This window comes from Pongo pygmaeus, chromosome 19, assembly GCF_028885625.2.
Source record: "Pongo pygmaeus isolate AG05252 chromosome 19, NHGRI_mPonPyg2-v2.0_pri, whole genome shotgun sequence".
NCBI lineage: Eukaryota > Metazoa > Chordata > Mammalia > Primates > Hominidae > Pongo > Pongo pygmaeus.
The window spans coordinates 57166146-57179481 of NC_072392.2; the positions used below are offsets into that span (position 1 = coordinate 57166146).

Genomic DNA, 13336 nt, shown 5'->3' on the forward strand with positions numbered 1-13336 from the left:
TGAACAACTTAGAGATTATTGGTGACCATTATTGGTGACCAAAAATGGGAGGAGTGTTAGGGACATTCTGAAGTGGGTTTGGGGTAAATGTTAGGTGAAAAATAATGACAGTTGTGAATAACCCAATTAAGGAATTTAGCTTCTAGAAGGAGAGGGGAGGCTGGGTACGGTGGCTCACACCTGTAATCCCAGCACTTTGGGAGGCTGAGGTGGGCAGATCACTTGAGGTCAGGAGTTTGAGACCAGCCTGGCTAACATGGCAAGACCCCACCTCTACTAAAAATACAAAAATTAGCTAGGCATGGTGATGCACATCTGTAATTCCAATTACTCAGGAGACTGAGGCACTAGAATCGCTTTAACCAGGGAGGCGGAGGTTGCAGTGAGCCGAGTTCACACCACTGCACTGCAGCCTGGGTGATGGAGTGAGAGTCTGTCTCCAAAAATAAATAAATAAATAAATAAAAGTCCGAGAGGAGAGTGATGAAATCAAGTCGAGGAAGAGGAATGTTTATTGCTTTATGATTTTTAGAAACATTTATTGTACAAAATATGGCAAATAACACAAAAGTATAGATTAGTGAATGAGTTTTTACAAATCCAATGCTTATGTAACCAACACCTAAAAAATAGAATATACTTGACCCTTTAATAATATGGGTTTGAACTGTGCGGGTCCACTTTATAGTTATACCCAGACTTTTTGGAATAAATACGTTGGAAAATTTTTTGGAGATTTGTGTGACACTTTGACAAAACTTGCAGATGAACCACATAGCCTAGAAACATAAAAAAAATTAAGAAAAAGATATGTCATGAATGCATAAGATGTATAGATACTAACCTATTTTATCATTTACTATAAAATATACACAAATCTAGGCCGGGCACGGTGGCTCACGCCTATAATCCCAGTACTTTGGGAGGCCGAGGCGGGTGGATCATTTGAGGTCAGGAGTTCAGGACTAACCTGACCAATGTGGTGACACTCCATCTCTACTAAAAATACAAAAAAAAAAAAAAAAAAAAAAGAAAAAGCCAGGCGTGGTGGCACACGCCTGTAATCCCAGCTTCTTGGGAGGCTGAGGCAGAAGATGCGCTAGAGCCCAGGAGGTGGAGGTTGCAGTGAGCCAAGATAGTGCCAGTGCACTCCAGCCTGGGTGACAGAGTGAGACTCTGTCTCAAAAAAATAAAAAAAGAAAAGTATGTGTGTCTCTGTCTCTCTCTCTATGTATATATGTATGTATAGATACACACACACACAAAAATCTATTATAAAAAGTTAAGATTTATCAAAATGTACACACACACTTAACAGACAGTACATGGTGCCATCTGTAATCATGTAAACAAATGTATAGATGCAGTTGAATTGAATGCAATTGAATTTTAACTGCATAAAATTAACTGTAGTACATACTGTACTACTGTAATAATTTTGTAGTGACCTCCTGCCGCTGTTGCAGGGAGCTCAAGAATTGCGAGTATCCACTCAAAATCATCTCTGGTGAGCAGTTTATCTTTCTAGTAAATTGCTGTGTCACAGTAAAAAGTGATCTCTTTAGATTCTCACCTATTTTGCATCATGTTAATTGTAAAACTATAAACCTTGAATACCACGATGGGACCCATATGAAGTGCCCACTAGTGATGCTGGAGATTCTCCTAAGAAACAGAGAGAAGTCATGACATCATGATAAAAAGTTGAATTGATTGATATGTACTGTAGATTGAAGTCTGCAGCTGTGATTGCCCACCATTTCAAGATAAAGGAATCTGGCCTAAGGACTGTTGTTAAAAAAGAAAAGGAATTTTTTTTTTCTTCGAGACAGGGTCTTCCTCTGTCACCTAGGCTGGAGTGCAGTGGTACAGTCTCAGCTCACTGCACCCTCCACCTCTGGGGCTCATGCAATCCTCCCACTTCAGCCTCCGAAGTAACTGGGACTCTAGGCGTGTGCCACAGTGCCTGGCTAATTTTTGTATTTTTTTGTAGAGATGGGGTTTTGCCATGTTGCCCAGGCTGGTCTCAAACTCCTGAGCTCAAGTGATCTGCCCACCTTCGTCTCCCAAAGTGCTGAGATTACAGGTGTGAGCCACAACGCTCAGTCCAAGGAAAGGAAGTTCTTGATGCTGTCATTGCAGTGACACCAGCAGGCACCAAAACCTTGCACATTTTGCTAAATACTTTTTTATCTCATATTGAAAATGCAGGCTGGGCGCGGTGGCTCATGGCTGTAATCCCAGCACTTTGGGAGGCCAAGTGGGGTGGATCACCTGAGGCCAGGAGTTTGAGACCAGCCTGGCCAACATGGTGAAACCCTGTCTATACTAAAAATACAAAAATTAGCTGGGCGTTGTGGCGGGTGCCTGTAATCCCAGCCACTTGGGAGGCTGAGGCAGGAGAATCATTTGAACCTGGGAGGGGGAGGTTGCAGTGAGCTGAGATCGTGCCACTGCACTCCAGCCTGAGCGACAGAGTGAGACTCTGTCTGAAAAAACAGAAAAAAAGAAAATGCAGCTTTTAGGCCAGGCGCGGTGGCTCACACTTGTAATCCCAGCACTTTGGGAGACTGAGGTGGGCAGATCACTTGAGCTCAGGAGTTCAAGACCAGCCTGGGCAACATGGCAAAACCCCGTCTTTATAAAAATTGGCTGAATGTCGTGGCGTGTGCTTGTAGTCCCAGGCAGGAGATTGCTTGAGCTTGGGAGGCAGAGGTTGCAGTGAGCTGAGATAGCACATTGCACTTCAGCCTGGGCAGTGGGAGTGAAACCTTGTCTCAAAGAAAAAAAAATTAATGAAAATAAATGCAGCTTTTACATGGGTGCAGGATGCTGTAAGAAAGATTTACCTAGCCGGGCGCAGTGGCTCACGCCTGTAATCCCAGCACTTTGGGAGGCCGAGGCAGGCGGATCACAAGGTCAGGAGATTGAGACCATCCTGGCTAACATGGTGAAACCCCGTTTCTACTAAAAATACAAAAAATTAGCCTGGCATGGTGGCGGGCACCTGTAGTTCCAGCTACTCGGGAGGCTGAGGCAGGAGAATGGCGTGAACCCGGGAGGCGGAGCTTGCAGTGAGCCGAGGTCTTGCCACTGCACTCCAGCCGCCTGGGCAACGAAGCGAGACTCCGTCTCAAAAAAAAAAAAAAAAAAAAAAAAGAAAGACTTACCTATGGACTCTAATATGATTTGAGAAAAAGCAAAGTCATTATATGACAACTGAAAGCAAAAGAAAGGTGAAAAATCTAAAACTGGAGAATTAATGCTAGAAAAGGGTGGTTTGATAATTGTAGAAAGAAGTTTGGTTTAAAAAATGTCAAGATAAAAAGAAGCAACTTCTGCCGACTAAGAGGCAGCACGGGAGTTCCCAGATACCATTAAGAAAATCATCGAGGAGAAAGGTTATCTGCCTGAACGAGTTTTTTAATGCTGAGAGAAGTGCCCTGTTCTGGGAAAAAAATGCCGCAAAAGACATTTATTAGTAAGGAATAGAAGTGCACACCCGGAATTAAGGCCAGGAAGGGATAGACTAACTCTACTGTTTTGTGCAAATACAGTCAAGTTTATAATCAGGACTGTCTTTATCTATAATGCTGCTAACCCCTGAGCCTTGGAGGGAAAAGATAAACAGCAGCTGCTAGTCTTTTCATTGTACAACAAGAAGACCTAGACAGTGGGAACCCTTTTTCTGGATTGGCTCCATTGATGCTTGTTCCCAAAGTCAGGAAGTACCTGGCCAGTAAGAGACTGCCTTTTAAAGTTTTTTTTGAGGCTGGGTGCAGTGCTTCACGCCTGTAATCCCAGCACTCTAGGGGGCCGAGGTGGGTGGATCACTTGAGGTCAGGAGTTCGAGACCAGCGTGGCCAACATGGTGATACCCCATTTCTACTACTACAAAAATTAGCTGGGCTTGGTGGTGCGTGCCTATAATCCCAGCTACTCAGGAGGCTGAGGCAGGAGAATCGCTTGAACCAGGGAGGCAGAGGTTACAGTTAGCTGAGATTGTGCCACTGCACTCCAGCCTGGGAGACAGAGTGAGACTCAGTCTCAAAAAAAAAAAAAAAAAAAAAGTTTTATTGATATTGCACAGTGCCCGTGGTCACCAGAAATGTCATGAATTCAACACCAAAGGTATGGAAGTGGTCTACTTGCCCCCAGACACGGTGTCTCTATCTTGTTGTTGGGCCTTTAGATCAAAGGGTCACACGGACCTTTTAAGGCTCACCACACATGATACTCTATGGAAAGGATTGTCAACTCTGTGAAAGAGAACCCTGATAGAACATCAGGAAAGTGTGGAAGGATCACATCATTGAAGGTGCCATCAATGTTACAGAAATAACCATGAAAGTCAGCAAGCTTGAAACAATAAATTCCTGCTGGGGAAAACTGTCCAGATGTTTTGCATGACTTACAGGATTTACGATAGATACCATCAAGAAAGTCATGAAAGAGGGCCGGGCATGGTGGCTCATCCCTGTAATCCCAGCACTTTGGGAGACCCAGGCTGGCAGATCACCTTAGGTCAGGAGTTCAAGACCAGCCTGGCCAACATGGCGAAACCCTGTCTCTACTAAAAATACAAAAATTATCCAGACGTGGTGGCGCCTGTAATCCCAGCTACTTGGGAGGCTGAGGCATGAGAATCGCTTGAGCCTGGGAGGCGGAGTTTCAGTGAGCTGAGATCATGCCACTGTATTCCAGCTTGGGTGACAGAGTGAGACTTGTCTCAAAAAAAAAAAAAAAAAAAAAAAAAAAAAGAAAGAAAATCATGAAAGAAGTTGTAGATATGGCAAAAAAGATGAGAAGTGAAGCATTTCAAGATATCTGTTTTGGAGAAATTCAAGAACTAATAGACACCACACCAGAGAAGTTAAGAGAAGACAGCTTGATGGAGCTCAGTGCTTCCAAACCAGTGCCAGATGATGAGGAAGAAGATGTAGAGGAAACAGTGCCAGAAGATTGATGTCAGACAGTCTGCCAGAAAGCTTCCAATTATTTAAGACTGCCTTTGGCTTCTTTTAGACATAGATCTTTCTATAATACTGGCACTGAAATGAAAGCAAATGGTGGAAGAAGGATTGGTACTGTATAGAAACATTTTTAGAGAAATTTGCAAAAATGTCAGAGAGGAAGTACAGTGTATTTCCATAAAGTTATACTGAGTGTGCCTGCCTCTATTGCCTTCCCTTCGACCTCCTCCACCTCCTCTGCCTCTGTTACCCCTGAGGGAGATGACCAACCCCTCCTGTTCTTCCTCTTCCTCAGCCTACTCACTGTGAAGACAAGGATGAAGACTTTTTTTTTTTTTTGGAGATGGAGTTTCGCTGTTGTTGCCCAGGCTGGAGTGCAGTGGTGTGATCTCGGCTCACTGCAACCTCCACCTCCTGGGTTCAAGCAATTCTTCTGCTTCAGCCTCCCGAGTAGCTGGGATTACGGGCGCCCACCACCACGCCCGGCTAATTTTTTGCATTTTTAGTAGAGATGGGGTTTCACCGTGTTGGCCGGGCTGGCCAGGCTGGTCTGGAACTCCTGAACTCAGGTGATCTACCCTCCTCAGCCTCCCAAAGTGCTGGGATTATAGGCCTGAGCTACTGCGCCCAGCAGGATGCAGACTTTTTTTGATGATCCACTTCCATTAATGGATAGTAAATATATTTTCTCTTCTGTATATTCTAAGAATACAGTATATAAAACATATACCAAATATATGTTAATTGACTGTTTATTTTAACAGTAAGCCTTCTGGCCAGCAGTAAGCTATTAGCAGTTGAGTTTTTGGGTGAGTCAAAAGTTACACATGGCGGCTCATGCCTTTATTCCCTCCCAGCACTTTGGGAGGCCGAGGCGGATGGATCTCTTGAGGCCAGGCACTCAAGACCAGCCGGGGCAACATGACAAAACCCCATCTCTACTAAATATACAAAAATTAGCCAGGCGTGGTGGAGACTACAGTGAGCTGAGATTGTGCCACTGTATTCCAGCCTGGACAACAGAGCAAGACTCTGCCTCAAAAAACAAAACAAAACAAAAAAAACAAAACAACTCCAAAAACTTATACTATACATTTTTTTTTTTTTTGGTGGAGACAGGGTCTCACTCTGTCACCCAGGCTGGAGTGGAGTGCAGTGGTATGATCACACCTTACTGCATCCTTGACCTCCCGGGCTCAAGCTATCTTCCCATTTCAGTCTCCCCAGCAACTGGGACTGCAGGTGCTTTTCACCAAGCCCAACTAATTTTTGTATTATTATTATTATTTTTTTTGAGACAGAGTTTTGCTCTTGCTGCCCAGGCTGGAGTGCAATGTCTTGATCTTGGCTTACCGCAACCTCTGCCTCCTGGGTTCAAGCCATTCTCCTGCTGCAGCCTCCCGAGTAGCTGGGATTACAGGCATATGCACCACCATGCCCAGCTAATTTTGTATTTTCAGTAGAGACCGGGTTTCTCCATGTTGGTCAGGCTGGTCTCGAATTCCCGACCTCAGGTGATCTGCCTGCCTCGGCCTCCCAAAGTGCTGGGATTACAGGCGTGAGCCACCATGCCCGGCCAATTTTTGTATTTTTTGTAGAGATGGGGTTTCGCCATGTTGCCCAGGCTGGTCTCAAACTCCTGGGTTCAAGCGGTATGCCCACCTTGGCCTCCCAAAGTGCTGGGATTACTCAGTCTGTACGTGGATTTTGACTGCACTGGGGGATGGGGAGTACTCAGCACCCCTACCTTCCACATTGTTCAAGGGTCAAGTGTACTTTTCCCCTTTGTTTATTTTTCTTTCCTAATTGCACTGTCTAGGGCCTCTAGTACAGTGTTGAATATAAGTTTTAAGTTTAGGCATCTTTGTCTTGTTCTGCCTCATAGGGAGAAAGCATTCAGTCTTTTACCATAAGTATGATGTTAGCTTAGTATTTTCATAGACATCCTTTATTCTTGATTTGCTGAGTTTTTAAAAATAAAATAGCTATTGCATTTTAGCAAATGCTTTTTTAACATATATTGAAATGATCATATGATTTTTCGCCTTTATTCTGTTAATGTTGGCAAATTATAATTGATTTTTCCAATGTTAAACTATCTTACGTTTGTGGGATAAACCCTATATTTTAGTGATTGATTATCCTTTCTATATTGTGGGATTTAATTTGCTAGTCTTTGTAAAGTATTTTTATATGTACATTCATGAGGAGGATTGATTTATAGTTTTCTTGTAATTTCTTAGTCTGGTTTTGGTTGCCTCAGAACGAGTTGGTACTTATTCCCTTCTCTTCTGTTTTTTAGAAAAGTGTGTAAGGCCGGAAGTGATGGCTCATACCTGTAATCCCAGCACTTTGGGAAGCTGAGGCAGGTGGATTGCTTGAGCTCAGGAGTTTGAGACCAGCCTGGCAACATGGTGAAACCCTGTCCCTACAAACATTTACAAAAAATTAGCTGGGCATTATGGCATATGCCTGTAGTCCCAGCTGCTTGGAGGCTGAGGTGGGAGGATCACCTGAGCATAGAAGGTTAAGGGTGAGCTATTATGGCACCACTGTACTCCAGCCTGGATGAAAGAGTGAGATTCTGTCTCAAAAAAAAAAAAAAAAAGTTTGTGGAGAATTGATGTTATTATTATTTTTAGAGCCAGGGCCTTACTCTGTCACCCAAGCTGGAGTACAGTGGTGCCATCTTAGCTCACTGCAGCCTTGAATTATTTTGCTTAAAGGCTCCTTCCACTTCAGTCTCCAGAGTATCTAGGACTATAAGTGTGTGCCACCAAGCCCAGCTAATAATAATAATAATAATAATAATAATAATTATTATTATTATTATTATTTTTGAGATGGAGTCTTGCTGTGTCACCCAGGCTGGAGTGCAGTGGTGCAATCTTGGCTCACTGCAACCTCTGCCTCCTGGGTTCAAGAGATTCTCGTGCCTCAGCCTCCCCATTAGTTGGGATTACAGGCGCGGCACCACACTCGACTAATTTTTGTAGTTTTTAGTGGAGACGAGGTTTCACCACGTTGGCCAGGTTGGTCTTGAACTCCTGACCTCATGATCTGCTTGCCCCAGCCTCCCAAAGTGCTGGGATTACAGACATGAGCCACTGAGCCCAGCCTATTTTTTTTAAACAGAGACAGGATCTTGCTGTGTTGCCTAGGCTGGTCTTGAACTCCTGGCCTCAGGTGATCCTTCTACTTCGTCCTCTCAAAATACTGGGATTATAGGTGTAAGCCACCATGCCCAGCCCTGTTTTTTTTTTTTTCCTTAAATGTTTGATATTATTTAAATGGTATGGCTAGAAGCTATGTTGAAATGGGCCAAGGAATGACAGATACATAAGGAAATAGATAGCCAGGATGGACAACTTTGAGAATTCTGGCTATGAAGAGAACAGAAGATAGTCGCTAGACAGGTGTAAAGATTGAATCAGGCATTAAAGAAATAACAGTTGTTTTCTTGATTGCCATTATGTCTTTTAAATTTGCTTCTTTGTTACTTGATTCTAATGCAGATACATCAAGAAATCTGGAATTTCATGAAATACATAGCACTGGGAATGAACCTCCTTTGTTGATTATGATTGGCTACAGTGATGGAATGCAGGTCTGGAGCATCCCTGTAAGTACACATGTGGTTGAATACCTGAAACATACTTCCCAGTATGTTAGCTTATGTGAAATCTGTAGATACTTTTTTTTTTTTGAGACAGAGTCTCACTCTTTCGCCCAGGCTGGAATGCAGTGGTGCAATCTCAGCTCATTGCAACCTCCACCTCCCAGGTTCAAGCGATTCTCCTGCCTCAGCCTCCTGAGTAGCTGAGATTACAGGCTGTGTCACCACACCCAGGTAATTTTTGTATTTTTAGTAGAGATGGGTTTCGCCACGTTGGCCAGGCTGGTCTCAAACTCCTGACCTCAGGTGATCCACCTGCCTCGGCCTCCCAAAGTGTTGGGATTACAGGCGTGAGCCACTGCACCCAGCCTATGTCTGTGTATTTTTATAGGATAAATTCCTTTCAATGTAATTACTGAGTCAAAGGCTAGGTGCATTTGTAATTATGATATATGTTTTACATTGCATAATATTGGTCTTATTTTGCATTTGGACTCCTACATGTGCCTTTTTTGGGTGACCAAACATAAAATGTCCTAAATGAAGAAGAGGCATGGGAGCAGTGCATTTGTTGAGATGTAGTAAAGACTGCATATTTTGGCTTATTTCACTTATATTTCATTATTTGGCATAATCTAAATAATTATCTTCCAGTAGATGAGTGGACTTATTGTTTTTAATTGAGATGGGGTCTGGCTGTTTTGCTCAGGATGGTCTTGAAGTCCTGGGCTAAACCAATCCTCCCACCTTGGCCTCCCAAAATGCTGGGATTACAGGCATGAGCCACTGCGCCCAGCTGAGATGAGAGGACTTCTGTTGTGTGATTCTTTTGCAGTCGGAGGCTCTGGGCCAGTAGAAGTTGAATTTGTACCTTTGATAAATGTATTCAGGAAACTTGTTTGAAGCCCCATGAGTATGTGTGTATTGTGTGTTTCAGCCAGAATTTTTTTCTCTTTTTCTTTTGGGTGATATTGTTGCTTCTTAAATGATATTTAAGCAAACATGTATTACCTCAGATTTAATGGAAGTCAGGATATTCTCAAGTACAGAATTTGACCTTAGTAGTCTAAGAATTACTAAGGAACAAGCACATTCACCTTTCAATTCTTTAACTTTTTTTTTTTTTTTTTGAGATGGAATCTCACTCTGTCGCCCAGGCTGGAGTGCAGTGGCACAATCTCAGCTCACTGCAAGCTCTGCCTCCAGGGTTAACGCCATTCTCCTGCCTTAGCCTCCCAAGTAGCTGGGACTATAGGCGCCCGCCACCACGCCCGGCTAATTTTTTGTATTTTTAGTAGAGATGGGGTTTCACCGTGTTAGCCAGGATGATCTCGATCTCCTGACCTTGTGATCCACCCGCCTTGGCCTCCCAAAGTGCTGGGATTATAGGTGTGAGCCTCTGCGCCCGGCCAACATTTTTTAAGTTAAAAAAATGTTTATTTTTTGATAAGTCACTTCTGATGAAGTTTGGTGTTCCATTCTGTTCTTTTTTTTTTTTTTTTTTTTTGAGACAGGGTCTCAGTTTGTCACCCAGGCTCAAGGGCAGTGGCATGATTGTAATTCACTCTATCCTCCACCTCCTGGACTCAAGTGATCCTCCCGCCTCAGCCTCTGGAGTAGCTGGGACTACAGGCATGTGCCACCACACCCAGCTAATTTTTAACACTTTTTAATGGAGACAGGGTCCTACTGTGTTGCCCAGGCTGGTCTCGAACTCCTGGGCTCAAGTGATCCTCCTACTTGGCCTCCTAAAATGTGGGCATTACAGGCATGAGCCACTGTGCCTGGCCAATTCTATTCTTATAATTATCATATTATTAAGTATCTAAGATGTGGGATTTTTTTTTTTTTAAACTTGGCTTTACTTTGTGGAGATAGAAGAATCATGCTGGTGTATCATGAAATTAGAAGTATTCTTTTTCTTTTGCCTTTTGGGAAGTATAGTTGACATTTTTCAAGGTCCCGCAGTGTTCTTTGTAATTTTGGTATTGTTCCAAAGGTGTGGAGAAAGTAGTTAAAATTTGGCAGTGTTTTTTTTCTTATGGAGAGAAATATTTCTAGGTTGTGATAAAACAAAAGGGTTTTGTAAATGTAACTTTTTCTTATTAATAGAGACTACATTTTGCTTCATTATGCTGTTTGTTGACAGTATTGAAGACAGAGAGGAAGTTATACCTTTAACAAGAGGGTTGAGCCTGTGTGATTAGGGGTGTTGACTGGATTGAACACATTCCTTTGGTGGTATTCAGGTTGTTTTAACTGTGCACTTGTTTTGGTTGTAATTAGGGGTATTAATTTTAATAGTTTAAAGTTAATTTCTGTTTATCTTTGAGTAATTTAAGTCTTTATTTCTCCTTATGCCTAGATTATATTTTGAGAGACTTGAATAATTTTTTTTGATGGAATTTTCTTTGGCCAGTTGTATATTGTTGTAGTACTGCTATTTCATGAATTAGGGCCTGGTGTAGAGGCTGACGCTTGTAATCCCAGCACTTTGGGAGGCTGAGGCAGGAGGATCACTTGAGGCCAGCAGTTTGAGACTAACCTGGGCAGCACAGTGAGACCAGCCGGGTGCGGTGGCTCATGCCTGTAATCCCAGTACTTTGGGAGGCCAAGGCAGGCAGATCATTTGAGGTCAGGAGTTTGAGACCAGCCTGACCAACATGATGAAACCCCGTCTCTACTAAAAATAAAAAAAAAAATTAGCCGGGCGTGATGGCGCATGTCTGTAGTCCCAGCTACTCTGGAGGCTGAGGCAGGAGAATCGCTTGAACCCGGGAGGCGGTGGTTACAGTGAGCCAAGATTGCGCCACTGCACTCCAGCCTGGGCAACAGAGTGAGACTCTGTTTCAAAACAAAAACAAAGACACATGGTGAGACCTTGTCTCTACAAAAATTTTTAAAAAATTAGCCAGGCATAGTGGCATGCGCCTGTGGTTCCAGCTACTCGGGAGGATGAGGCAGGAGGATTGCCTGAGCCTGGGAAGTTGAGGCTGCATTGAGCCATGATTATGCCACTGCACTCCAGCCTGGGTGACAGAGTGAGACCTTGTCTCGGGAAGGAAAAAAAAAAAAAAAAGACAATCTGGGGAAATAAGCTGCTTATGTTTCATTGAGCTCTCATTATGGTCAAAGAGGTTTATATACATACATATTATCTCATCTAAAGTAGAAGTTACCTTGTTTTACAGGTGGTAAGGTCACATTGCTTTTAAGAGGTGGAGCTAGAATTTAAACCTAGTTCTGTCTGAATTCAAATTCAAAGCCCATGATCTAAGAGCTATACTTCATCACTTTTCAAATGTGATTGCTAAAGATACGACATGCGAGTAGTTTTGTAGTTTAGGTTTAGTTTTTGTAGAGGTGAGGGGAATTATCCCCTCTCCCTCTGAAATAAATTGACAATAGATTAACAGGAGAAAAAGCATACACATGCACAAGAGCCACATAAAATATGAGACTCAAAGAAGGGCCAGATGGCTGAGGCTTACATAGTGCTCTCTTCATAGGGGAGAAGGAAATGGAGGAATGTCGTCAATTTTGAGAGTTAGTAAATCATTCTCAGAAAAGTTGAATGAGCCCAAAGAGCAGAAAATCGTTTCTAAGTGATTCTCTTGGGAAGTGGGACCTGAGCAGAGATGATAGCCTGTGACAAAGTCTGTCTAGGTGTGGTGTCATTTCTCGGTTTTCCTTCCTGCAATTTGAGATTAATCTTCTCTGGTTGAAGAAATTTCAGAAAGGGGAGAGGGAGGCAATTGTGTTCCATCTAGAAGAGCTTCAGGAAAGGGAACTTTAGAGAGTCCCACCTTGTGCTTGTGAGGGAGAAGCAGGAGAACACCAGAAAGTCCTTGGTTCTGAGGACTTCTGAGGCCTTTTAATTTCCTTTAGCTCAAAATGCTCAGCATGCCAAAATGCCAGAATTTGGAATATCGTTTTCTGAGCCCCAGTGTTTTCATTTGTAAAAGATTAGGATGTACCTTCAAATACTCATAATTATCTTTTACGTTTTACTCTGTTAGCCATTACTCTGTCAGAACCCTTCTGAAACTTATAACCATTATTCATTCAATGAGCATATATGCTAGACAGTGGGGAGCCTATGTTGGCCAACCTAGAAAAAAATGACTCTCATGGATCTTTATAGTCTGTAATTCATATGATTGGCCCTCTGTATACATGTGTTGCACATCTGCAGGTTCAACCAACTGTGGATTGAAAAGATTTGGAATTAAAAAAAAGGATGGTTGTGTCTGTACTGAACAGGTATAGAGTTTTCTTTATTGTCATTATTTCCTAAACAATGCAGTATAACAATTATTTACATAGCATTTACATTGTACTAGGTATTATAAGTAATTAAGAGATGACTTAAAGTATATGAGATAATGTGTAAAGGTTATATGCAAATACTATGCCATTTTATGTAAAGGACTTGAGCATGATGGATTTTGGTATTCATGGGTGGTTTGTGGAACCAGTCTCCCACAGATGCTGATGGACAATTGTATTTGCATTTGCTTTGTTTATTTGTTTGTTTGTTTGTTTTTGAGACTGAGTCTCAGCTGTTGCCTAGGCTGGAGTGCAGAGGGGTGATCTCGGCTCACTGCAACCTCTGCCTCCCGGGTTCAAGTGATTTTCATGTCTCAGCCTCCCGAGTAGCTGGAACTACAGGTGTGAGCCACCATGCCAGGCTAATTTTTGTATTTTTTTTTAGTAGAGACGAGGTTTCACCATGTTGGCCAGGCTG

The 13336-nt window shown here is 42.7% G+C and overlaps 1 protein-coding gene across 18 annotated transcripts in view; it reads left to right on the forward strand.

Annotated features, from left to right (window-relative positions):
* Positions 1–13336, forward strand: part of BCAS3 (BCAS3 microtubule associated cell migration factor) — a 703320-nt gene that overhangs the window by 24958 nt on the left and 665026 nt on the right. For all 18 annotated transcript variants that reach the window (XM_054457118.2, XM_063655621.1, XM_054457116.2 and 15 more), the window contains exon 5: positions 8489–8595. In XM_054457118.2, the coding sequence (XP_054313093.1) occupies positions 8489–8595 (107 nt within the window). The remainder of the gene's footprint in view (positions 1–8488; positions 8596–13336) is intronic.